General features: G+C 32.0%; 1 protein-coding gene across 1 annotated transcript; it reads right to left on the bottom strand.

Annotated features, from left to right (window-relative positions):
* Positions 1 to 7,243: 7,243 nt before the first annotated feature.
* LOC128227522 (uncharacterized) lies at positions 7,244 to 25,346 on the bottom strand. The gene is made up of 15 exons (XM_052938155.1): positions 25,270 to 25,346; positions 21,234 to 21,297; positions 20,787 to 21,017; positions 19,801 to 20,043; positions 18,804 to 19,034; positions 18,304 to 18,507; positions 17,201 to 17,326; positions 15,254 to 15,391; positions 11,675 to 11,818; positions 11,089 to 11,238; positions 10,813 to 10,950; positions 8,754 to 8,891; positions 7,894 to 8,026; positions 7,723 to 7,808; positions 7,244 to 7,435 (listed from the first exon to the last, which is right to left on the bottom strand). The coding sequence occupies exons 1-15, from the start codon at positions 25,282 to 25,284 to the stop codon at positions 7,392 to 7,394; spliced, it is 2,085 nt and encodes a 694-aa protein (XP_052794115.1). The 5' UTR covers positions 25,285 to 25,346; the 3' UTR covers positions 7,244 to 7,391.
* Between the last annotated feature and the right edge of the window lie 895 nt (positions 25,347 to 26,241).

Below are 26,241 nucleotides of genomic sequence, written 5' to 3'. Positions count from 1 at the left end.
ATTGCTATCAAAATAGTCACTATATTGTGATCTAACACGTACACATGATTTCACTGATTCATATATTTTTTTGAGCATCGATACAAGTTTGGTTGATGCACCATATTGTAACAATTTGTACCATATACCATTTCTATACACAACATCGAACGCTTTACGAAAGTCTATAAAGGCACAGTATAATTTTCTTTTATCAGTATTAATAACCTTATTAATAATAGATGGCAACACATACATACAATCAACAGTACTACGTTTGCCTCTAAAGCCAAATTGGTTATCATTTAGTATAATGTCGTTATCAGCCCACAGGCGTAGTCTATTATCTAACAATATAGAAAATATTTTAGAGAATATACTTGTTAAGGTAATACCTCTATAGTTATTTACATCATTGAGGTTTCCCTTTTTAGGAACCGGGACTATGATACCTCTAGTCCAACTTTGTGGGTAAATACAATTATTGTACATATAATTAAACAATTTACATAAAACAGGTGCAAATAAATCTTTACAATCGATAAACATTTCGGGTGTTAAATCATCAACACCACCACTTTTACCTCGTTTTAATGAACTAATGGCTTTAGTGACTTCTTCTATAGTAAAGTCTGTATCTAACTGATCAACATTAACAATATCATCATCATCAGAATTATCAACATCCTCATTAGTAAAAACATCACCATCAAAAAGATTTTTAAAATGATTCAAAAAATCATCTTTACTGATGCTATTATCTTTTGGCTTATTATTGCGTATTTTCTTTATTTCTTTCCAGAATTTCTGTGGTTGAGTTCTAGACATATTATGCAAATCACTCTTTTGTTGTAAATAAAACTGTCGTTTAGCCTTACGTGTAACACCACGATATACATTACGTCTTGTATACAACAATCTACGATATTCATCAGTATTATATTTCTTATACAACTTATTTGCAGTTCGAAACTCCCGCCGTGCTGTCTCACAATCACCATTAAACCAGGCATTCCTAAATTTCCTATTATTATTATTAACTCCAGTATTTATTCTCTTACCACATGAAACAAATGCCTTATTATATAACAAAGTGGAAAATGTATCTACACTTTTATCAATGTCAGTGTCACCACTTATCAGACGATCAACAATATTATGGAACTCGTTAAAACAAAAAGAAATATTAGCCCTATATGAATTAATATTTCTGGACTCCATTCGAATTTAACATAGTTTATATGATCATTTGTATTTATATCGTTTGGCATATTAATTGATAATATACATGAAATAGGGACATGAGGCGTAAACCTGTATAAATCATGAACTGTAAAATTCTTAACTAAGGGAAATAAATCCCGAGACACAATTGCATAGTCAATAACACTATTTCCGTTATTGGATATATATGTATAATTGCCAACTTGCGCATCATCGCCTAATCTACCGTTAACTATTGTCATGTTGCTAGATAAACATAAGTCCAATAATTTAATACCCGATATATTTACATTTTTGTCGACTGAATGTCTTATTGGGAAAATATCGTCACAGTCATTACACTCTATTGTAGGTATAAACCGTTCATAGTCATTCACGTTCGATAAAATATCTGATCTTTCGCCTGTCCGTGAGTTCAAATCACCCAATATTACAACATGTCCCTTATCACTGTATTTTCTCAACCCGAACTCTAATTGTTCAAAAAAGTATGTAAGTAAGTCTGGCGTTATGTGTGTTACACCAAATCCACAAATTGAATAATTTGTTATTATATGTTTTGAGTGGAAATAGAAAGTCATTAAAAAATATTGTATTGTTTGTGATAGTTAAGTGGCGAGCTTCATGCTCATATAAGTACCTACATTTTCCATTCAACGATATTCGTAATTTGTCTTAAATGGTGTCATAAAATATTTAAATCAATTGATATTATTCTTATAGGGGATTTAATCTCGAACGCTCTATCAATTTCAATTATTCAGGCGCTCAGCAGTACAAGTAATATTCAAGAAAGTTAAATAACGGTTAAACTGAGCAAATAGTAAGACGGGTAAGAACTGAGCTGTTGAGATATGTTTTACAATAATGGGAAGTGTTTTACAACTGGTTCATCAAAATGAAATTTTACGTTCGCAGTACTTAAGAAAAACAAAAAGTACTTACAATATTCCGGACCATACATTTTCACATTGCATATGATCAGGTACTATTTTTGTAAGAAACCGAAAAACGATCCCCGTTTTGAGTTGTTAAAGAGATTTTCTTAATATGGATCCATGAAACAGTAAGAAAATATTTGATATTTTAGAATATTTAAATATATATCTTCTTGTCATTTTTTTTAACTTTTTTATAATTTGATCTTTATATAAAATGGTAGAAAAAATGTCAGCCTTGCTACTGACCAATCTCTAAGTCCTTCGGTATTTCCATGATTTAATTCTTTATAATATATTTACCTTTATATGGATATGTCAATTTCAACAAAAACGAGCCATATTTTGCCGTATTTTCTGCGCAAATCTTTCTTTTCTATATGTCACGTATTATTGCTGCAGCTTATCGTTTTAATGCTTAAACTTTGTATATTTGAAAATGGAAAATGTTTTATAAAACAAATTATGTTAATGAAAACAAACATATTCAATGTGTTATTTCAAATTCGTAAAAAAGAGTAAAACTGCGTGTTTGGTTATAACCTGAACAATGTGTCTGACGTTATCTCTTAAATCTGCCGTTTCTAGTTTAACATCAATGTTTGTATTAATTTTACAGCCGTATTACTAGTGTCGAGAGAAAACTCAAAATATTAACTTATAACCCGGTTTTTGCTTCTTTAAAATGGTATGGACACTAGTATTGAAAATTTCAATATAGAGTGCATCCACACGTACTTCATTTCGTACAACCAGGGATGAATTAGTATTGTTGGTATTGTTAAGCTTTATATATCAGCATATTTGATCTCTTTATAAGTGTTAGATTAGATATTATGGAATAACTAGAATTAACATATTAACACGTGTTGCGCTAAAACTTATCATTTGTAAAAAGATCAAACGCTGTTGGATTGTAAGAAGAACTTCATAAAAACGCACACTGATCAAATATGTTCATATATTGTTGTCTTCCTATACTGAAGCATGAAATCTTTAAATAACTCATGGTGATTCAGAAATGTTTTTTTTTATTATTAGTAGATAAACGTTTACACACAGAACAACGGGTTCAGATGACTTCAACATTCGATCTTATTCAATTGCTGTAAAACGTAGCTTAAATTGTTTGTTGTACATCTTAATTATTTCTTGTCATACAATTCTATTAAAATACCTACCATCGGGTTGGCCACTGTGCCCAACGATGATGATTCGATTAACGGAATAGGCTTTCATTGCAATGATATGGTGTCTACCAAATTTGCCTAGGATATACTCCATTGCAGAGAAAGTGTCATAAGCATTTAATAATCCATAGTAACCCATTTGTGACCAATCTCGTATCAAGAGAATTTGAACTATTCCTTACAGTTACAAATATTTGACCTACCAGTGAATTACGCTCTTTTTGTCAAAGAAAATAATTATGTTGATGTGTGTTCATCAATACTAATAATATGAAAATAATTGGCAATAAACATTGCAATTTTTCTCAGTTTGTGCATTTGTGATGATATTTAGTGGCAAAATATGTCAATGTACAGATACACGATTAGAAAATACAAATAAATCGATTTTAAATTACAATATTGACAGACCCTAGAGATCGTATGATTTACATTGTAGACAAATTCCGTATTCCGGGGTACAACAATAACCCATTTCTGTAAATACAATATATTTGAGCTATTTTAGTTTGAAGACAATTTAAAAGTCATTGTGAAAGATATTGAAATAGAATAGTTCATTTCTATTGAACCATTTTTTATTATTAACCACACGTGTCACACACTTTGATGAGTAACAAATCGCCATTTAATATTTAACACCTGGATCAACATATACTAGTTTTACCAATGTACGAATGAATATCCTGGACATCCCTAGTATTTAAAATTCAACTTTGCATTTATGTCAACTTAAAAACGACAGGAGAAAGTAATAGTGCATTTATTAATTTACAAGTTTTTTGATGTGAATATGTTTTAGTGATCATCATGCAATTTAAATGAGATACCTTTATGTACGTATATCTGCTTTAAATAACCAGTTTAAGAGTTTCGATACTTTATCATGCTTATTTTTCCACACTCGACTATTTGCCTTAGATAAAGATTTCGACTTTAAATCATGTTTGAATGCTTATCACGTCATTTATGAACCAAAGGATTCTCTAAATCAAATTTGACGGGTTCAGAGATTGTATTTAATTGTATCCTTAAAATTTATTTCGAACGGTGATTCATGAAAAGGAAACAGCCTTAAACACTGATTTAAATTGTTCTGATTGCAAATCGTAACACATTTTCCATTCTTGACTATTTGCATAAGATATATATAGGTATGCCCCCGAAGGGCTGCGTTTAGTTTCGGACCGTCTTTCCTTTCGTCCGTTCCCGCGGTTTCAGATCAAAACTGAAGAAGGCTGACGCCCCGAGACTTCAAACTTGGTAGGCTGGTTGGTCATGATTATCAAATGAACTATATTAAAGGTCAATGGTTCAAAGGTCAAAGGCGTGGTATCAGTGAACTTTAAAAACCCGTTTCCGATCAATGACCTAAAACGGCATTCGCCCGGAAGCCTCGAATTCGGTAAACAGGTTATTAATGACCAAGAGATGAGCCTTTTTATTTCGTTATCAAAGGACAAGGTCTTGGTGAGATCGAGCAGCAAATACAGTTCTGATCATTAACTAAAGAACGCTTCAGTCAACAAACCTCAAAGGCCTGTCGGTAATGACCATCAGATGAAACCGGTTGATTTTGATGTCAGTGGGTCAAGGTCGAAGTGACCTAAAGCTGATAATCAGTTTCCAATCAATAACTGAAGAGAATGACACAAGAGACGAGTTGATTCATATCCATTTATTCGATGCACACACATGCTCTTGAAAAATGTTAAAACTCAATATTTGCAAACAGTATTGGAATACATGGTAGATAATGATGAAAATATGTTACATACTCAATAATATATGTCCTTACAGGCCAAAATACTAATGACTAAATGTCCAACGAAGCTTTTCGTTGGCATGTGTCACAATCCTGTGACAGCTCTTGTTTAATATGATGACATCGAAAATGAAATATCAGCAAAGCTAATGTCAGGTGCACGAGAGATAGTTTGTACGCATGACCAGTTTTGTCACATTGTTTACTATAATTCTGCATTCAAAACATTTTTTTTTGATCGAAAGTCATGGTCAGCTTTTGTGCACTTTGTTTTTTCTTACATTATTTTGAATTATTCTTAAGGAACAAGTCAAAAAGTTAAGGCGTCTAAGAGTAGATTATTTCAACAACAGAACAAATGTATAAATGTGCTTGCATTGTGCACGCATATGAAAAACCTTACCTGTGGCCATACATCGATAATAATATTCTATTTTCCTTGTGTAACAAAGAATATACCTTTAATATCATACGTCTATTTGGAAATACAAATGTTGAAAGATACATTCAAAAGTAATTTAAATACTATGAAGTGTCTGTGATATGTAATAAATACATAACACTCATACGCAGTTTAAAATTTATTATCAATAAAATTGTTTTAGTTGGCAACACATCTGTGAGTACACCTTCTTCATGCGACTGTTGCAGCTCGGAACACTTTTACAATTATTTTGTCACACGATAACTGAATATTATAATTTGCAGAAAATTATGAGTTAAAGTAACTGTTTAACATAGTTTCAAAATAGCCTTTATCATTTGATATTGATTGTGATACATAAAGAATTGAACTGACAGATACTTTGAAAGTATGAATCATATTTCTTTGGACGGCGACGCTCCAATGTCACTATGAATGATTGCTTAACGGATGTAGCAATGATTTGGATAGGGTTAGGAAGGAAATAGATTTAAAAGGTCTTCATTAATCATGGCCACATACCCTCTAAATACAAAAAAAGTCTAAAGTACCTCGACAGTAATGGTGTTTCCAGTCAAAACTTCTATGGCAAAATTTCAAAAAGCTAAGCAAATTTGTAATTAATACTGATCGACTTCATGACCATCTAAATACTTTATATTTGATATGAGGATATAACGGAATTATTTTACATGAAACATGTCTATTAGTATTTGAAAAAAGATCTCATAGAGTCAAAATCTATGTTGATCTCAGCTCTCTAAGACATTATTTACTAAGATTCATGACACGTATTTCATTATTTTGACAGAGGTGAACGTTAGATTTAATCAAGTGGTGCTCTTATTCTCCTACTCTGAATAAAAAGATGAATGCTTAACTTTTGCTTCAATTACAATACATTATTGATTATCTATTTCAACTTCGATGAACGTTTAAGTCCGTGGATGATTATCTTTGGGATATAAGAAATACCTTTAAAAATGTTTTGCCTCATATTTAAGAAACCGTTTGTACAGTTGTTGTTTGAATTAATTTTTAATATCTCCAGAAATATTCGCCGGCATATATTACATTTTGTTTTCCTCTTGTTTTGTATAACCATGCTGCAGTTATTATAACACTATGAAGGCTTTAAACCTTCAATTTGCTAAGGCGAAATTTGTCATATGGCTGTCTTTGAATGATTGCACCGTACCTTTTAACAGATGGCACTTCTGTTTCGGCTTGAATATTATGCTAATATATTATTATTATATATTAATGCTAATGGGTAATGTTTGTATTCCAGCCGGTAACACAATTCTATATTGTCATATAGTTTAAGCAGTTAATAGTTTACTTCGAATATAAAAATACACATCAATCAATCCAATCATTTATCGTAAAGGCTATTCGGAAATATGTGTGGTCTGTATGTTGAGTCATAGTTTATATTTGAAGTGAAGACTAATGTGCTTGTACCTGTAGATACAACAACTGTTTATTGCATAAATACTGAACTATTAAAAAATTATAAGTACCCTATTCAAATTTACCTTTATGTGCATTTATAAATTAAAGATTTGTTTAAAATCCTACAGCTGTAAAAATTTACGAATTCCAATCATTCAGCAATCGATATTTTTCTTTTAGCATGTAATGAAAACGACATAGAGTTGCATGTTCACCTACTTAAGGAAATAAAGTATATTTTGTGTTCATTGAGTTATCAAAACAATGATTCGGGTGTTCGTCTTTCTTTATTGCCTAAACAGTTGATCCAAACTATTAACACTCGAGTAAAGTGAACACACATCGTCATGACTAAATATTCAATAAGTAAGCTACAGATCAATTAATCGTCATAAGGCCGGTGGTCAATTTCCATATTATCCATCATTTGCATAATGTCTGTCTGTTGGAATAGAATTCACTGAAATAAAATAAAATGCTTAAAAATACACAATTACTCGTATTGATACCTAAAACATTGATTTGCAATACAGAAGCATTGTTCTGATATGTTCAAGCCTGATTAATTAATCAAGCGGCATATATAGTGAACACGTTGATATGTGGCATACTATTCCCATCACTTTCTGAATTGGAATTAGTAATGAAACTGATGTATCGATTAAGAAGACATGTTGTATTTTTTATATTTATGTTTGGCATAATCAATGTTAACCACAGACAACCAATTTATTTAAAATAACTCACTTTCAGCTACGTCTATTGTGGAGTATTCAGAAGACATCGATGGTCCTGGCACAGTGTAATGATTTGTCGTGTCTTCTTTTCCTTGTCTAAAAATATATTGAATTGATTACAATGTTTACAAAATAGACTGCCAAACCCATTTAAAACTTAAAGAAATATAAATAAACCTACCTTAACCATATTTTTGTTCTGCAGTATAGTGCAACTGTAACTACGTTTCCTATTATTGACACCGAGAGGAAAGCTGCCAACAGTTCAACCGCTGTTTGCCCTTCGCAGGTTGCACTTTCATCTTGTTTTTCATCTGTAATATACCGCGTTATTTAAAGTTGTATTGCATTTAATGCCTCGATGAGTTATCAAGTGGATTACAACCCGTTAGTACAAAAGCTATCATTTTTTACTGTTCCGGCTTGAGTGCGCACCCCAGTAAATCCTAAGCATTTTTAGTAACTCTTTTTTCCCTGCAATTCCGATATCATAGAGAAAAAGTTAATATATGAACTCATTCATAATCATATCCGCCTATGATAAAATACAAGCCCTGGTTTGTTTGTTTTCTTCATAATATGAAATTCAACAAGGTGTTTTAGTTTTTTAATGATTTTATTTAACCCTTTTCACTGTTATTATACATTTGTAGATGTGTGGTGTCAAATCCACAACATATATACTATATATTTATAGGTGTTATGGCTAAAGAAAATGAATAATTCAAAAGGACATACCATAACTCTTAAAAGACATACGAATTGTGAAATGTTAGTATGATTGAGTTTGAAATGACTTAACACTTATAAGGAGTATTACATGAATATACCGCTATAAGTTCGATTTTAAACGGTATTTCAATTTACTACTGATTGCATAGAAATTTTGACATGTTGCATTATACAATATGTCATATTTTTTAAATAAGTTTTTAAACAAAAAGATTTTAAAAGTAAATGAATGAGATATGAGGAAGTAAAAGGCTGATATATACGTAAACTATTTGAACCTATTTATTTTACGTTTTCCAAAAGACATACCATTTTTACATTGCTTTCCACGGTATCCCCTGTCACAACCACTTTTACAGTTTCCACTCACTTTGTCACAAACAGCGTTATATTTGCAAAAACCACACGTCACATTGCAGTTTTCTCCATACCAACCATCTTCACATTCTGCAAAATAAGAAAATTTTAATGTTTGATAAAAGTCCAGGCGTTGACAGTCGCTACCAATAATCACAAGCAATTTAAACTACAGTTCTGGTCTAACAATTGGTTTAAGCATGCTTAAATCAAATGTATGCACACAATCATTTCTATATCAGTATAAGTAATAAGGATAACATAAATAAAGTGAATAATGTCATTAATTGTTTTTATAATTATTTAGTCAACATGTATTTTCCGCTTTGTGTAATAATTAAATCAGGATACATGCATACTGTCTGTTAATTCTATGTTTTGCCCCATTTCAAGGTACTACAAGTAATTTTGGCATTGGAAACATGATTTGAATTTCAGTTCGCGTGTTGCATTGTTAAAAGTGATACATTTAACGACATTTTTGTCCAACCTGTATCACCAACTTTGTATAATAAACAATACTTAACGTGAATAGCATACATGTTTATGTCATTGTTTATATGTAGCACTGCAATTGTTACGACTGTTTATGTTTTTTTCACAAACAAAGACGTTGAACCGATTGGTTATGTAACAAAACAATATTGTATTTCAATAGTCATATTATTCAGATACTCTTATGGAAAACTAAACTTTTAAACTTACATTGTGAACATGGTCATGATATATAATACGGAATTAAAAGGGATTAAGAATAGTGCCCTAACTTTTAACTATTAAACCATAAATTGACAAATGCAAACACATAGTTCAAAATAACCTTCATAACAGGTACGTGTGTGACGTCACGGGTGATGTCATTGAACAAGTGTTACATTAAGCTCGATTAGGGCCGCAACATTTGACATCGACAGTTGTATTTTTGTTTCGACGCCATTTTGTTCAGTGTTTAGTCGATTGGAAAGAGCGTTTTGTTAGAACTTGTTCAGTGCATACGACGTCATATCCATTTAAGTCGTTTGTTCTTAATAAAATCGACACAAATAACATAAGTTGGAAAGAGTTTAACGTTTTAGACTTAATTTAGACTTTTAAAGCAAATAAATAGTCAGAACAACTGCAGAAAGTAAACACACGTCAGTTTGCCAGGAAAAAAAAACAACTCAGAAGAAAATATGTAAGTTAAATGCAGTTTATGTTTTTTGTTGATATTTGTATACAGCTTTATATGCTGAAATTTGTTTGCATCGTCGGCATCGTTAACCCACTTTCGGTCAGAAACCAAGTCGCTCAGCTGCCATTGTTATGATGCGAGCTGAATGAAAGCTGGTCATTAATGGCACATGAATTAACTGAATAATGCACGTTTTCTACGGAAAACGTCCGGGTTTTGCGTTTTGAAACACCACGATAACGACCGAAAACACTCATTTTATGCAATAATTAACGAATTCATGTAAAAAAACTTTATTGTTCTAGTATTTACCAAAAACGGTTTGCGGTTGATTAAAAATACTAAATATTTTCAAACATGATTAGTTTTTAAATAATGTGGTTCCCCTTTGCCGCAATATAACGCACCCAAGGTTTAAATGCTGAGGTTTGGAATATTTATTTAGTCAAAACTTCACTGAAAACTACAGCTAAAAGCTTACTTTGGAAGTATTGGTAAGATATCTCTTAAAATAATTTACTGGCAGAACAAAATTATTTAAACAAGAAATATGAATATGAAATAATTTCAAGTGTAATACAGTCTAGGTAGATTGCATTCAGTAGACTTTCTTAAGGCACATCCTGATGTTTAGAAGTTTCTTTTGATTAATCAATATTTAATTTAATGCACCCATTTTATAGAAAACAACAACAACACCAGCAACATTAAGTAATCGGATGATAACACATCTGAATGATGAGAATGACCGTTTGCAATAAAATAACGAGAGTCCTGTGAAATGTACTGGACATACCACTTTTTATGGTTTTACGTCAGAGTTGAAATGCGACCTACCGTTTTGACATTCTGCGCCTTGGTAACCCCGATCACAGCCGAACATACATTGTCCATTTTGTGTGTTACAATATAAACCATCCCTGCAGTTACCACAGTTTTCCGCACAATTCAATCCGTATGTTCCGAGCCTGCATTCTTGTGGTAATAAATAATAACTTTATACATGTATAAAAATTAACATATTTTCCAAAAAGAATAATTACATACATTAAATGTAGCTAAATGATGGCTTGACATATAAACTATCTATAGCACTATGGTGGTAATATCAACCTGTGAAACACAGACGATCTCCTGTAAAATTGTATCCTGGCAAACAGCCATTTGGACAAAGACCATTTTTCTTGTTGCAAATGTCGCCACCAGAGCAGTTCTTGCTACAGTTCCTCCTACATTCGTCGCCGAAGGTTCCATCCAAACACTCTAAATAGCATGTTCGAAGTGTACATCTTAACACGTACATTTGATACTTTAAAACATAAGAAAGATATTTTAGTTTTTATTTCGATTTAAAAAGAAGTATTAGCCGACTAACTTGTAGTTTTATAACCATATATTCCAAAAACCTTCCCATTAAAGTAAAACGTTAAAATAGTTACACTGAAATTTTGTTTATATTATTCAAATGAAAACTAGAAACGGTCGCTTGATTTGATTTTTTCACTCATTTTGCATGTTTTGGAAGGAATATTGGTCCGGTTTATTCAACGATCAATATACCATTGTGTCAACAACTATTAGGTGGATATTGTAGTTGTATTACAAAAACTAGTAGTCTTTGTGGTTCCTTGAACGAAGAGTACGTATCGGTCAGCCTTTTAAAAGCTATACGGTACAATTTAATACTCCATTATCAAACCTGTATCGCATTTCGGAGGCAAAAAACCCTGTTCGCAAACTTTTGCATGCCCGCTGCAATACCCGTTTACTAAATCACAAGGTAATGAACTGCAATGTCCACAGTGGCTGGTGCAGTTTTCTCCATAGGTGTTGTGTTCACAACCTTTAATTATCATCCGTAAAATATGATACTAACAAGTAACAGGATGATTTCAGAACATTTCTGACTGCATGAAACAGTGCACATTTTTCAAGTTAAGAGGGTCTAGATGAGAAATAAATGTAGATTTTTGTTGGGTTAATACATTTTCAAATATATTGCTAAACACATTTTTGACAGTTAACCGTCATATTTAAATTAGTACAAGGGGTTGTTAATATTATCCAAATATTGGAGACTATATGCTGTTTCATTCTGGTTAATTTATATTTGCTTTTCCTGGAGTCATTTATCAGACGAAAATTACAATATGATTTCATCGGGACTGTATTAACCATTTCATGCAGTCAGATGTCAGATATGTATATGAAACATGTAATAAAACAAAATATGCACAAGGAATACATATCTTATATTTCGTTACTCCAAATCTGAGAGTCTTACATAATAACCATACCAACTACCTTGGAAGTTCAAAACACAAACATTGTTTAGTTTTGCGAAAATAGCAAATTAGCAGTTAAGTTCAATAGCATTTTAACCGTACTATCATTAATATTTTCAAATTTCTTATTGCAAGCATTGAGTGGACCCCGACTTATTCGTAAGCAACATATGGTATGAGGGTACTTCAAGAATATGTTGAAGTATTGTGTGAAAGAAGATGTAAAAGAGAATGGGCTATAAACAATTGTATGTATCTCATTATTATGTTATGAAAGGGTTTCAGAAAGGAGTACATTCATCATTCGGACTATGAATTTAAATGTGGAAATGTCATCTTCTAGTTAAAGTTTAAGCCAATAAAATAAGGAAGATTGAACTCATTCTGGACGAAGAACAAACGAAATTGTGCTAACGCTTTAACTAGTGTCACTGCTTCACTGTGTCATAATCTAAATTACGTAATTTCGAAGCATTGATGGACGGACGTAGAATACTAGAAATGACCTTTAAAGATTACAGTTCCAGAGCCTAAAACATAAACAAAGCACATACTTCTCGGACGCGTTGTGTCAATGGTTAGAAGGAATACGGAAATGCTTTTATGTACAAGGGGGTTATATTTTGGGTCTACAACAAGGCAAGTTTGTCTATCTTTTGTGGAATGGGTGTAATGTCCAACCTTTTAAATGACCCTCGTATGTATATACTTGTTTTAAATTTTAGATAGAATGATAGGAACACTTGTTTTTAAACCAATCGATTTATTTGCCAATATACTTTGTGTGGACACTTTCATAAGACGATTCTGAAAAAGATTATTATCATGAAAAATGCTTAAAGCACAGGTATTTGCACTACTTTGTTCTCCATAGAATGTTTTTGTTTTAAATCTGTATTTTTTCTATAAAGACGTTTAGCATTTCTCTTTACGTATATCTGAGCCGCATAGTTTTCGGACAAAATTGTTAAATTGATAAGTCGACTTTTTTCGTTTTGTCTAACGGCCTGATTGTTCACAAAAATTATAAAATAAATAATAACACAAATTGTTTTTATGTTAATGTCATAAAACAAATCTGTGTTAGGATAAAGCATAATAGCATTCGTTAGTTTGAGTATTGATAACTCAATTATGAATGCCATTTCAGAAATGTACTTTTGTTATGACGTTATGAGTTTGACGTCAGTTGTATTATTTAAAAAGCAATGCATGTTATTTATACTTAACAGATATCTTATAGAGATTATGAGAAAACATCATAAAATTTCAGTATTGCTTCCTGAAATTTTTTTTACCTTAAATATTTCCATTATAAAACGATGCTCTATATATTGACGTGCTCTACACGTTAGTTGATCCTAATTGGCCAAGTGCTTTGGTCAGCATTATTTTGAAGCGAAGGGTCAAACGAGATGCTTTCTTTTTGGGGTCCTGGAGTTTGGTGCTGGTCAATGAACATGTGATAATAGGAATGCTATCGTCTTTACCTTTCGACCTTTTTCTAGCAAAGTGCTAGCTATCCATTATTTTAGACCTAGTTGTGCATTTCATTCTACTAGTACTATAGGAATTTATTTCATTTAACAAACAAAGTAATGATTTGTTTGAGAACAAAATAAATTAAAATTATTAAAAACGAAATAAACTAAGTTGTTTGCATATACCACGTTTCTCATAAACCCTGATATGGCTTCATACACAAGCAGTTTTGCATTTAATTTTATTCGGGTTGTTATACCAGAGACTGATTCTTTTACACTGAACTGAACCAATGACTAAAATAGGTTTGTTTTACCAATTCATTTAGTTAACAGAGCTGTTGTCCATCTATAAACATATTCTGTTCGTTACACTTAAGTTGATCCCAAGTGACCTATTACTATATTTTGGTCAACATTGTTTGAAATGAATTGTCAAACGACAAACATTTTCTCTAGATCCTGAAGTCAGTCAGCATGTGATAGTTTGAGGATAGCGTCTTCAATTCTCAACCTTTCTCATTCAGTGTATTTTTAAGACGTAGTTTCACATTTCATCGTTATAGTACAATAAGATTTCTTTTTTTTTCATTTTTATAAAAAAAAAATGGTTTTGCTTGAGGAAAGAAATAAATTCACAAATTTAAATACAAAACGATTACAAGTAATATTTCTATAAAACATTTTTCTTTTATAACTGTAATTTGTCTTCAGAGCATTTTATTTGGTTTGTTATACCGGAATGTTCAATTAGAGCTGATACAAATGACATGAACTTGCATTATTAAAATAAATTACACTAATTGAGAGCATTTTATTCATTAGTTTATTGAAAATTTAAGAAAGATAACTACGACAATACCATATATTGACATGTACGGGTTTGCTTCCTCATTTAAGGTTCCATGTTTATCCAGCACTTTAAAACACTTAAACTCTCACTGAGGCCGACGCCCATGGATAGGCCGGATGTTTATTAGGCATGTGATGCGAGTAATGAGATTACCACAATTATCATTATCATTGAGTATAGTGAAACATTTTAGCATAATAGTACCAATATTTATATGGAAAGCTAAAGGACAGTTCAAGTAATCGAAATATCACACATAAACCCTGTTTAATGGCACAGTGGCAACGCCATTGGAACAGAACCGAAAAAGAAACATTCAAAAACAAAGAAACACGGGATAAAAACAAAAACGTCACAAACAACACATCTATATATAATACATAAAACTAGGGAAGATATTTATCAAGGAATTTTGAGTATTTACAAAAAGCACGTATGTTGCTCTGTTAGAATGTATAACAACGTTCGCTGATAAGAAATGTCGTCATGTATGTAGCCTGGATAAATATGCAGTATGATATAACTATATAGTAAATACGCGGTATTACCTTAGTTTATATCATATACTTCAACTAAAATACCTTTTCGGAGCACAACACAGTACGTCTGAAATACACTGTAAATGCATTTGATATTACCTAACGTATACAATAACTTACCGCGGTTGCAAAATAAACCTTTAAACCCATTGTCACATCCTTGTGGACAAATTCCTGTTTGTGCATCACAATGTGATCCAGTCAAACAATGTCCGCATTGATATATACAGTCAGGTCCAAAGAATCCCTTATCGCAAGCTGAAAAAAGACACACATACTCATTATTATATTGCCGTAGTCGATAAACTCATGTATTTTTTCATAAAATAAATTTAAATCTTAAGATTAAGATATATTCTTACAAGCTAGTCTAAAATCATTGAAAAACAATTCTCTAACATACAAACAAACAAAGGTTCTAACAGTAAAACTGCGATCGCTAGAGGATGCCGGGGTCCGAGTTGAAACCTCGAGAGAACTGATGTTTCGAACGAGTTTCAATTTTCCAGTCTGTTATGAAATATTTTTCAGTGTATTTTAAGTTTGAAGTCGTTAAACCGACTGTTACGTTGTTGAAATCGCTCATATGTTCAAAGGCTGTCGTATACTAAATGTAAAAGAAAAAAATATAAATGAATAAATGTTGTTTTTTTACAAAAGAATATTCTCTAAACTGGCAAAATTGAAATATGACAGTACATATTATGACATAAGTCAGATTTAAGTTTCGCAAAATCAAGAATCGAAATTGGAGCATCTTGATTGTCTCGCGAAACTGTTTAAACTGATAAGAGGATTATACTTTGTAGTGATCATACGTGTTTTGGGGACGGGGCTAAATTTTTATGCGATATCCCGTTACCGAGATACTCGATGATTGATTATAATATTGATTTAATATTTCACACAACATTGTATTATTGGAATTGTACTATATTTATTATGTATATGAAACACACAAAAAATGTATAGTTTACATGTAATAAATTCTGTTCTGTTCTGTTCTGATAATTAGATTCTCAAATGCCCTTATCAACTAATAGCGGTCATGCGGAAACAATGATGAACGGTTCTCACACCTTATGAAATTTCATTTCAACTGTCATTGCAATTTTTACAACTATGAAAAGTTTAACACCTAGCAAAGCAAGTGTGTGTTTATATCAGAACAAGCTTTTGGGAAAAAGTGTGAAATTATGACCTCGAGGGAGCCATAAGGTTAACAGCATGATAAAAATAGAAGGATTAATGTTCGGGACCTCGAAGGACCGCCGGTTCTCGAAAGACCGCCTGTTCGAACGACCGCAGTTTACTGTATTCATTTCTTTGCATAATCAGATGTCATTGTGAATGTTTCTATTTACAGAAAATTGTGACGTTACTAATTGAAAACCAGTAAATATATGTTAAAGTTTCCGTTGTCCAGAATAACGAACATTACTTTATAAGATATGATATTAACAAGTATGTTTGGTGTGAAGAAAAGCAAAGTGAATTGGATAACAAACGTTGAACAGATCTAAGCTATTGTATTTAATATACAAACTAAAAATAGCATATTTCTATATTAGTATTCATCAATAATAAAGCCCAAAGCTTATCTTGAAAATGTAGGATTGACTTCCACCAAATTGGATACTAGAAATAACACAACTATAACATCTTGAGTAAAGCTGACAAGAAAGTTTATTTTTAAGTTATGCATATTATAAGCGTATTTTCGTATTGACGTGGAACAACTTAGCTTACATCGCAGTAGTGTGATACAAACGTGGTATACAACTGAATTACCACAAGGTGATTATTGTAAATCATTATAAATTTTTTGCTGCGGCATAATATTAGTGTCTGTTCAATCATCAAACAGAAAATAAAAAATACCGTCTGTTTCAATATCAATATCAAAATACATAAAATAATGAAACGTCTGAAGAGTACTTTGCATGTTTTAGCATACAATTACAGTTGGTGGTATTTTGTATGTTTGAGCTGCAGTGCAAAATGACGTCAATATATCATTAACTTAGTATTTCTGCCATTATAGTCTCTGTATAACACTCTATCTACCTTTTGAGCAAGTGTGGCCTTCGTACCCAGCGAGACAAGTCAAGCATTCTCCGGTCGCCATGTCGTAGGTACCGTTACAAAATCCCTTATGTTGACATCCTTGTCCAAATTGACCGTCAAGACACTCTTGAATGAATGATGGATTAAATACTGATAATTCATAAGGAGGCTTTTTCTTTTGCAAAGACGTATACAAATAAAATTTAACTAACCAAAATCTGTATAACGCACGGCGCATTGGTCATCTACCGGTACAGGTTTGGCTTGATAATGTTAATTAAAATCAATTAAAATAATCAATCAAACTTAAATTCTTTTGAAGATATTACATGATACAAATTACAGCAATGCAACGTCACTTGTCGGAGAATGCAGAGGTGGTCAAAGTAACCATTTCCGTTATACAACATCTGCCATATTTTTTAACGAAAGGCTACTGTTCGATTGTTAAAATGGATTAAGGGCTACTATCTTCATGCCTCTTAAGATTGTTAAGCTGTCAGTTTTTAAAAAAAAAATGTTTTTCTTTTGCAAACATCGCGAAATGCCAGATTGTTACTTATACAATAATATGAATAAGTTAACTAAAGAATACATATGAGATTGTTTTTTTATGTTGAATTTGTGATATCCACAATACTTCGTGCACTTCATGTTGGGTTTGGCGGTAAAATCATAGTATAAAAGGCCTTTTTAAGGCGTTTATGAAAGGGTTAAAAAACCGAACTAGGGTAACATCGGTCTAACAATTGAAAATTGAATAAGTGACAAACAGTTGGATTATAATATTAAGAAATTGTTAACAAACGGAAATAAATTAATTACTTACTGTTCACTATGAAGGATATTTACTGTGAACTGTTTTTATATAAAAAAAATAAACATGTATAAATAAAAAAACCGTGAAAGATTGTGTCTGTGGTTTTTCATCAATTTCGACATTAATCTAGTGTGGCTAAAATAAAATCGCCGCTACAGTTTAGTTTATTCGTAGATACGAAGATATTTTGAAGACATACCGTCTGCATCAGTTTTACAAAACAACGTATCAATGACAAAGGAAGGCCGATTTTGATCTGAAGAAAAGGGGTAGGGTAAGTTACCTAATCCGTATACTTGAAATTCGCATATTGTTAGGATCGCTGGTGTTTTTTTCCACACTTTAATCACTTGTATGACCTTGGCAGGGTTAAGTGTGATGAAATACGATTTACTTCCTTGGTTTGGGTTCCCGGAGTATATTTCCGTTAAATTTGTTTTCAGATCTCCAACACTTACAGTGAATGGCTTGTTTTCGTTAAAATGAGCTGTAACGAGATAGTTCAGATATAATTATCTATATTTTGATTTGTATTTGTAAACGTTTGTGTAAATTTGGGGACAGATCTTTTATATTGCGCATATCTTTGTCAAACTGTTTAGACAAGTTTTTATCTAATAACACAAGTAAGGAAGGATGTCCTAATATTAGCTCTAAGCTATCTATTCAATCATTTTTCCCTGTATACTTGTAAAGTAAACTGTTCCGTGCACAGTTTATATTTGCAATCAATTGCCTCAAAACGCCCATTCTTCAAAGGACCGGCTTAATTTAATCAGTTACCGTCTGATCTTCCAAGAACCTGTATGGCCTGTATGAGGTATCTCCTGCCAAGGTCAATCATCCACCAACCGTCCGTGGTTATACTACAACAATCGCATGCATTTGGATCAGTTCGGGTATTATGGTCTATAGCTTTATCTTTTGAAAACGTTAAACCTCCATTTGTCTCAGGAATTCCCATAGAAACTGTCACATCGCCTCGAATGGTTTGAATTAGCTCGGAAATTCGTTCTGAAAGAAGAACATGTGTCGTTTACATGCATGGATCATTGTTATGTATTTCTTGTACCATATTGTAGAGAAGTTTCTTGGTTTTTTAGTCACTTATTAACTCACTCATCAGAACGGTTATCAGTAGGCAGAGCTACTACCTTGTATTTAGTATTGTGAGAATAATTTACATTAATATTTCAATATACACTGCTAATGTACCGCTATCACTGACAATATTACAAAACAGTAACCAAACAAAGTGCCCTTGTGATTTATACTGTACACTCGTACATCGCACTTGTTGTGTATATGTTCCATAACTCGGATAGAGTGCACCATATAGTCTTATTTGTATACACTTGTATCAAATATCAAGCCATTTAAACATAACATGATAGTTATTACGAACTTAAATGTCATTGTGTTGGTATCTACTTTGTTTTACGTATACAATGAAACTAAACAGTAAACCTTTTATCATAGTATTTCAATGTTCTGAATTTAATGTTCTGTAAGATTGTTTAATACCACTGGGTATTCACGTTTGAATAATTAAACAAATTGATGCCCGTATGTTCACGTTTAACGCGAACATGCATACTGTTTATCCTTAACATTGACTCGAATCTATCAATAATAAGACATGTACTTGACCAACAACGAAAGCTGAGTTAGGTTTAAAGTGAAAGCGACTGATTTGATACGGAAAACACTGCAATTTAATTGTTCATGACTATATTAAATGTTTTTACATTTATACTTTTATATATTAATTAATTCTTACCATTTGGTCCAAACACTTCAACCTCACATATAACTATAGGCCATGTAATCCAATTTAATGGTGTAATACTTGTGTGCCCTAAAATAAGTCGCAGATATCTTGCTTGGGTAACAGAAATGCGGATGTCGAAAACACCATTTGCAGGGTAAATGTTAGTATCCGGTGTCTGGTTAAATGGCAATGTGAATGTGTTATCTGTTATAGCAGTAGTAGATATATGTATCAGAAATCCTTGTAGTTGTGCTGGAAAGAGTTGATGTCATTAAAATCAAACGTTGAGAGTACACAGTTCGAACAAAATATGATTGGCATCATGATATAAAAGATGTGCAATATTTATTGAATATCTACTGAACACCAAAACTTGACATTTCCAAGACTGGAGAAGACCCTTGACTCGATGTTGTTTCTATGTTATTTTTATAGGAGAAAACTTCCGTTTGGCTTAGACCTGATATAAATGGCACAGAGGATAGCTTTATCATCATTCCGTTATGGATTTCAACTCATTATTTAATCACTAAAAAAATAAACTGATTTTATTATTTATACGCATAATACGATTTACATGTTTTTCTCCACGGACTGTGGCCTATGGCTGCAAGCTACAGGAAAGGAATCAAAACACACCAAAATGAACCATTTTCTTGATTTGTTTTCCATTTGAAGAGATTTTAAGATAGACAGATAAATGTCACAAGAACGATTTTTTGGAAATAACAAAATCATATAATTTTCTTCTGAATCAATCAATCAGTGCACGCATTGTCGAATTAGACCCGATGCAAAGATATATATATTATTGATTAGATAAAAAAACGAAAAAGAAGTGTTGCACGGTTATTATCAGGTGAATTTCCGAATTAAAAAATCCTCAAATAATGCATTCTTTATTATTCCATTTTTTAAAGGTTTGCTTATATATCCAAAAATATTCCTGTACAATCAACAAATATCTCCGCTGTATTGCGCCCTCAAAGCAGTACCGTGAACTGAATCGCGGCGACCGTAGACCTTGATACGATCGATATTATATATTATGCCGAGATCGACCTGCCACCAAGGTTGGTTTCCTCGCCCAGATAAAGTGAAGTGTGTGCTATCCACGGGAGTGCATGTTTTGTCACCGTCTACAGCGTTCTCCGCAGACCAAAGGCCATCGGGCAAAGGGTCTTGCGAGTACTGCATGGCGTTCTTGTTCAAAGCCAAATTGATCCCTTAAAGGGAGGAATTGTATTTGAAGCATACATAGCTGTCGCAAAATTACTTTTCAGGCATACATAAAAGGAAGAACAAGCACTTATGTACAAATATGTAAGTGTAAGATTTAGATTTTTGGAATGCATTCATATTAAAAACATTTATCTTATTTTCGATATAGAAACCTATGTTTCTATTAAAAAAAAAATCGGTGTAGCCATTTATGACCTTACCCGTTTCAAAGCATTGAGCAAACGGCGTCGCGATCAGTATACTAAGGAATAATACGCACCATGTCTGAAAAAAAATAATTATGATTTATTACTTGCAAAAGGGATTATTGTATTGGAATTCACATTCTTTAATAACTGGTTTATCTTAATTGCAATAGCTTAGCAGTGTTTGACATTCAGGCTCAGGTCAACAATATTTCAGTTGTATCGTGTACTAGGTATGTCATGACCATTGCTAGTATGGAAATCAAAATAATCTGTATAAATCAAGTGAATAACAAATTAAATCAAATGACAACGATTTTTCATTCTTTCAAATTCAGGGTTAGCTCAATTTAATTTTCCTATTTCATCAAGCTTGTATAATATATGTTTTGACCATGTCGGGAATGTAAAACTATACCATTGTTCTGTCATCTGGATAAATAAGGGCCACGACATAAAGGCAAGGCAATGGAGCAATATGAGGCATTTCAAACTGTTATAACTTAATTACGAATAAACTATTCATCAGGCATACTTTGGACACTGTCTGGAACAACATTACTGAGTCTGAATAAGAATATATTAGACGAATCCAGAACAACTTGCTAAAGTTGAGGTTTTCATCATAATCTGTACAGATAAACCCCATTTCATTATTTGGTAATTGAGAGACAGAAGAAAAAAGAAAGAAAGAAGAATTAAAGCGCAACCAAGAAATGATATTTTTGACATTTGTATACTGTTTGAACTATCATTCAACTGCTTTATACCAAATTATCGGTACCAGTACATTTATCTTGACGATCATTGTCAAACATATATTAGCATCTGGGGAAAATTTACAAAGGTGATACATTTATGTTTAGTACATGATCAAACTATTTCCATAATGGTTTGTTGCACAAAGTTTAAAGATGTTGAACTAAAATATTTAAACATTTTAGACGTGTATATACATTGCTGATGAAATACAATTTGGCAAACATATGAAGCCCAGGTGAAATTAAGATAAAACGAAATTTGTAAAATTCAAGCTGTGTTTTTCCAACTTCTATTGGGCTCTGTCTTACAAAATTACACACGAATTTAACTTACGTTCGCCACATTTGGTTGCCGTTGAAATCTAATCGATTGTACCGTATTCAATAAGTAAGTGCGAATAAGCTTATCTCTGCAACCAATAATCTTTGTTCTACTTATACATATACTCAAATACTCAATATACTTGTCAAGGTAAAAGAGATCGATGGGTATTTAATTTTGTTTAAACAGTAAAACAACAAGAACATAGTGTTTTGTAAAGAATCAATTAACGCCATTTCACAATAATAATATGCTTTATATTTCCGAAATGGTTTAAGAGACTATTTGTTTGGTAAAATGTTTTTTAGAATGTCTTAGTATGGCCTCATTTAAATGAAATGTTATTGCTGTTTTTTAAATCTGATTGTAGCGTATCTTCTATCCTAAAATATTGACGAAGCAGACTTTGAATATTTGTCAATTGGACCTATTTGACCTTATTACCCGGGCCGATAATCCATTATCGATTTGAGGCTCGTATGTGAAACATGAGCAAATGAGTTCCATTTTCGCTGTCAAAATTGTGACCGGCGAAATCATAGACTGCAGTGTAAACTGTATTAAATTTGTGATCACCATGTGCTGATCTCTTCAAACAGAATACTTATATTAAACTTTTAACGGGAAGCAAACGTCAACGCATTTTAGGAAAGTATTCTAGTTATCGATAACCAGTGTAGAGTGATAGGGTGGCGTTTTTTAATTAGAGTTGACTTTGAAAAAAAAATAACGAGATGGCAAATTTGTATTTCCTAACTTGCTATAAACTATACACATACTGTTATATCAATAATTTTAATAATATCGGGTATTTGTGTTTTAAGAGCAGAAACTTGCTTTACTTGCTACAAGTTAATTTCTTTATAAGAAACACTACGGAAACAATCCCAGTAGCCTAAAGTTCAAACATAAACCCTATTTAATGGCATTGGGCAAATGCCAATAACATAGAACAATTGTGAAATTTAAAACATGAAAAGAAAAGTTGTCAGTGATTCGTACAGAACAAATTCTGAAAGAGTTGTGGAATGTTCATGCTTGCAATAAACGTGTTAATGTTATTAAAGAATGGTATTGGTGAAAACTCGAATTGGAACCACAATTGTGTTTGCTTTTGTTTGACTCTTTTAAACTATATTTCAAACTATATTTAATTTTAAAGTAAGTTTACTCATCCTCAAACTTGAAGGTGACATGGAAAACTACTGGAGTAGATGTTAACTTGCAATATCCACTATATTAGTAGACTTACAAAGAAAACAAATGCAAAATGCATGCCTTGTGTATTAAAGAGGTATATTCATAGACACTCGTGTGCTCATAACGTTCTTCGACTACGACTCTGACGAAATGAGACACTCGGGCCAATTATCATTTTAGAGATAAGTCAAACTAAATTATAATGTTAATAATGTCATTCCATTGATATTGTTGGCCAAGAAAGTCTGATACAAAATGTTCTTGTTTTTTGACAATTGTAACTACAAGCCCGCCAGCTTTCCGTTTTATATGGATAAGGTGAGAAATATGAGAGTGCTTTTAAATGATGTAAACATTATAACTAAGGCCACAGTTACAGCCGGAAATGATGACAAAGTCCATTATTACGTTCAAGAAAAACATCACAGCTTTGTGGTACTGAATGATCATATTAATAATATGAAAATTGACACATTGTCAAGAGCTGATGGTTGCCCTAATCCTGATTTATTAAAAAACAGAATGACGACGACTGCCGATTAATTAAACGTTAGCGTGTGGAGCGTATTAAAGTTTATGGACAATCTCAGCAGTTTTAAGCCTTTAAACATAGAAATAAACACATTTAATTATAAGGTTCAATTGTGTTTTAGATACTTATGTTTCGAACATTTTATCTGTCTGTGATGGTATCTCCCATCTCTGTTATCTTTGCACACTGCGTCGAGAGATTAAAATAAGCAAATATCGATATAAATGTATACCTATCATTCGTAAGATAGTCAGAGCATTTACATTCAAAGCATTTGGCTGAATATGAAAAATTACATATACCTTGTAGGAGGTAGCCATTTAAAGAAGTTTTAAGTATAATTGTACATATATTCTTTTTTTCCTAATCTATATCAGCATGTTCTTCTGTACAATTGTTTTCTATGTGATAAACAAATTCCATCTACGATAGAAAACGCTGGCAATCACGTTTGCAATTTAAGTAAAATGTTGATATAACGAATTCAAAAAGCGGAAAGCCACGTTCAACTCCTTGATATTAAAATGTTAAAAAGCATGACTAACTTCCATACATTTAGAAATTTGAAATTAATTTTAGTCTTAAGTTTTATCGGATTAACAAACGCTGTGCGAGATCACATCTGTTTGTGTATATGTATTTCATTTAAAGAATGAATTGCGGAATTGATTTCATTATCGGGGTATGAACACAGTTGGGCTGGTCAAAGTGTATGGAGTCCGATAAATTCCTTCGCTTTTCAAGATAAACTTCCTCCATCCACGGCACTAATCTAGTATTCTCTATATATCTTTTTTTCAATTTCGGTAAAGGAATCATAGAGACTAACTGTTTATCGTCTTGCGTCCTCAAAGGTTAACAAATTACCCTGAGTAAGATTAGTGTGTGTGTTATGATTATTGTATTCTAAATTATACAACTGCATAATCAAACATACATACTCTATTCACAAAACGAAGATACAGCTTGAATGATATTCAATAGACTGGTTGAGACATCAATGAAAGTGTAAATCTTCTAGTTTCCTATATACTAGTGCAGTTGTATGCGTTTTTGCAAGAAGTAAAGTAGCAATAAAGGGTTTTGTAAAATGCAATGATTTATCAATATATTTTAGAAAGGTTATCACTAAAGCAAATAGCTGTTTTGCTAAATATTTGTCAAAATGGAAGTATTATAGCATAACAAAAATATGACACTGAGAAGTATATCTATAATTAAATTTAAAATATTTACCGCAGGCGATGCCATGTCAGTCTTTGTTCCGTGAACTCTTCCTTTTATTCCTCCAAACTAACACTTAATTTTAAAACAAGGAAGTTTGAATTCCCCATATAAAATACCATATTCTGCGTAATCTAAAACGAAGCTTAAACACTAGATAACACTCCATTTAAGTACGATGATACCCGGTTGTGTAAAAATAGATAATAAACTAAACAAAATTCGGTGTTATTTAAACAAAAAAAATATGTATATGTTTTAAATTGCACGTTAATGAAATACGCATAACATAAAAGGAAACAAGTGCGGGATAAATTATAATGTGTTTAGTGTCCTTCCGATGATAAAATAACATGTTAATATGCAATGATTATGTGTAGGTGAAATGTTAAATTAGGTTTTTTGAAAAAATTATATCCATTTAGTATGCAATATTTAAGGGCATTTTACTCGAGTTTCAAATGGTCGATTCGCGGTACGCAGAAACATATTGTTTGCAATACTCGGTATACAGACACTCGAAAGCTAGAATGTATTTTGCTAAGCTGCAAATAGCTAGACATAAAGGAAATACCAGTACTCTGAACGTATGGAACAATACATTTAAAATATAATAAATTAACACTTTCTAAAATGTTGATTTATATTTTACGGGACCTGCTGACATAATACAAAGAATAACAAGATCAATAGTGTTCATGTATATTGTTACGCGATGAATTGCGATCCGGACATATCCGAAAATGTTGCGTTCATCGATTGATAAACGCAATTGCCGAAATCCAGTTCATTTAAGAAATAAGAGTTGAGGTGTAAATATGTGTTTTTATTGGTAACCGAATTACATTCCCATACTCTGCTTTTTTGCATAAGACAAATATTTCTGAATACTATAATAACCCATGTTTGAGTCGTTGGCCATCAAATATTTATAAAGCTCATTTCAGGTGCAAAATATATAATTCAAAGATTCATGCATATGAT

The sequence above is a fragment of the Mya arenaria genome, chromosome 3 (genome assembly GCF_026914265.1).
Source record: "Mya arenaria isolate MELC-2E11 chromosome 3, ASM2691426v1".
Lineage (NCBI taxonomy): Eukaryota > Metazoa > Mollusca > Bivalvia > Myida > Myidae > Mya > Mya arenaria.
The sequence above is the reverse complement of the archived record's forward strand: the minus strand, read 5'-3'. Positions and strand labels throughout refer to the sequence as shown.

Excerpts from the sequence above, each read along its gene's own strand:
- LOC128227522 (XM_052938155.1), bottom strand. Across the intron at positions 19,035-19,800 it reads TGAAGTGTTTGGACCAAATG|AACGAATTTCCGAGCTAATT; the intron begins GTAAGAATTAAT and ends TTCTTCTTTCAG. Across the intron at positions 18,508-18,803 it reads GGTTCTTGGAAGATCAGACG|CTCATTTTAACGAAAACAAG; the intron begins GTAACTGATTAA and ends ATCTCGTTACAG.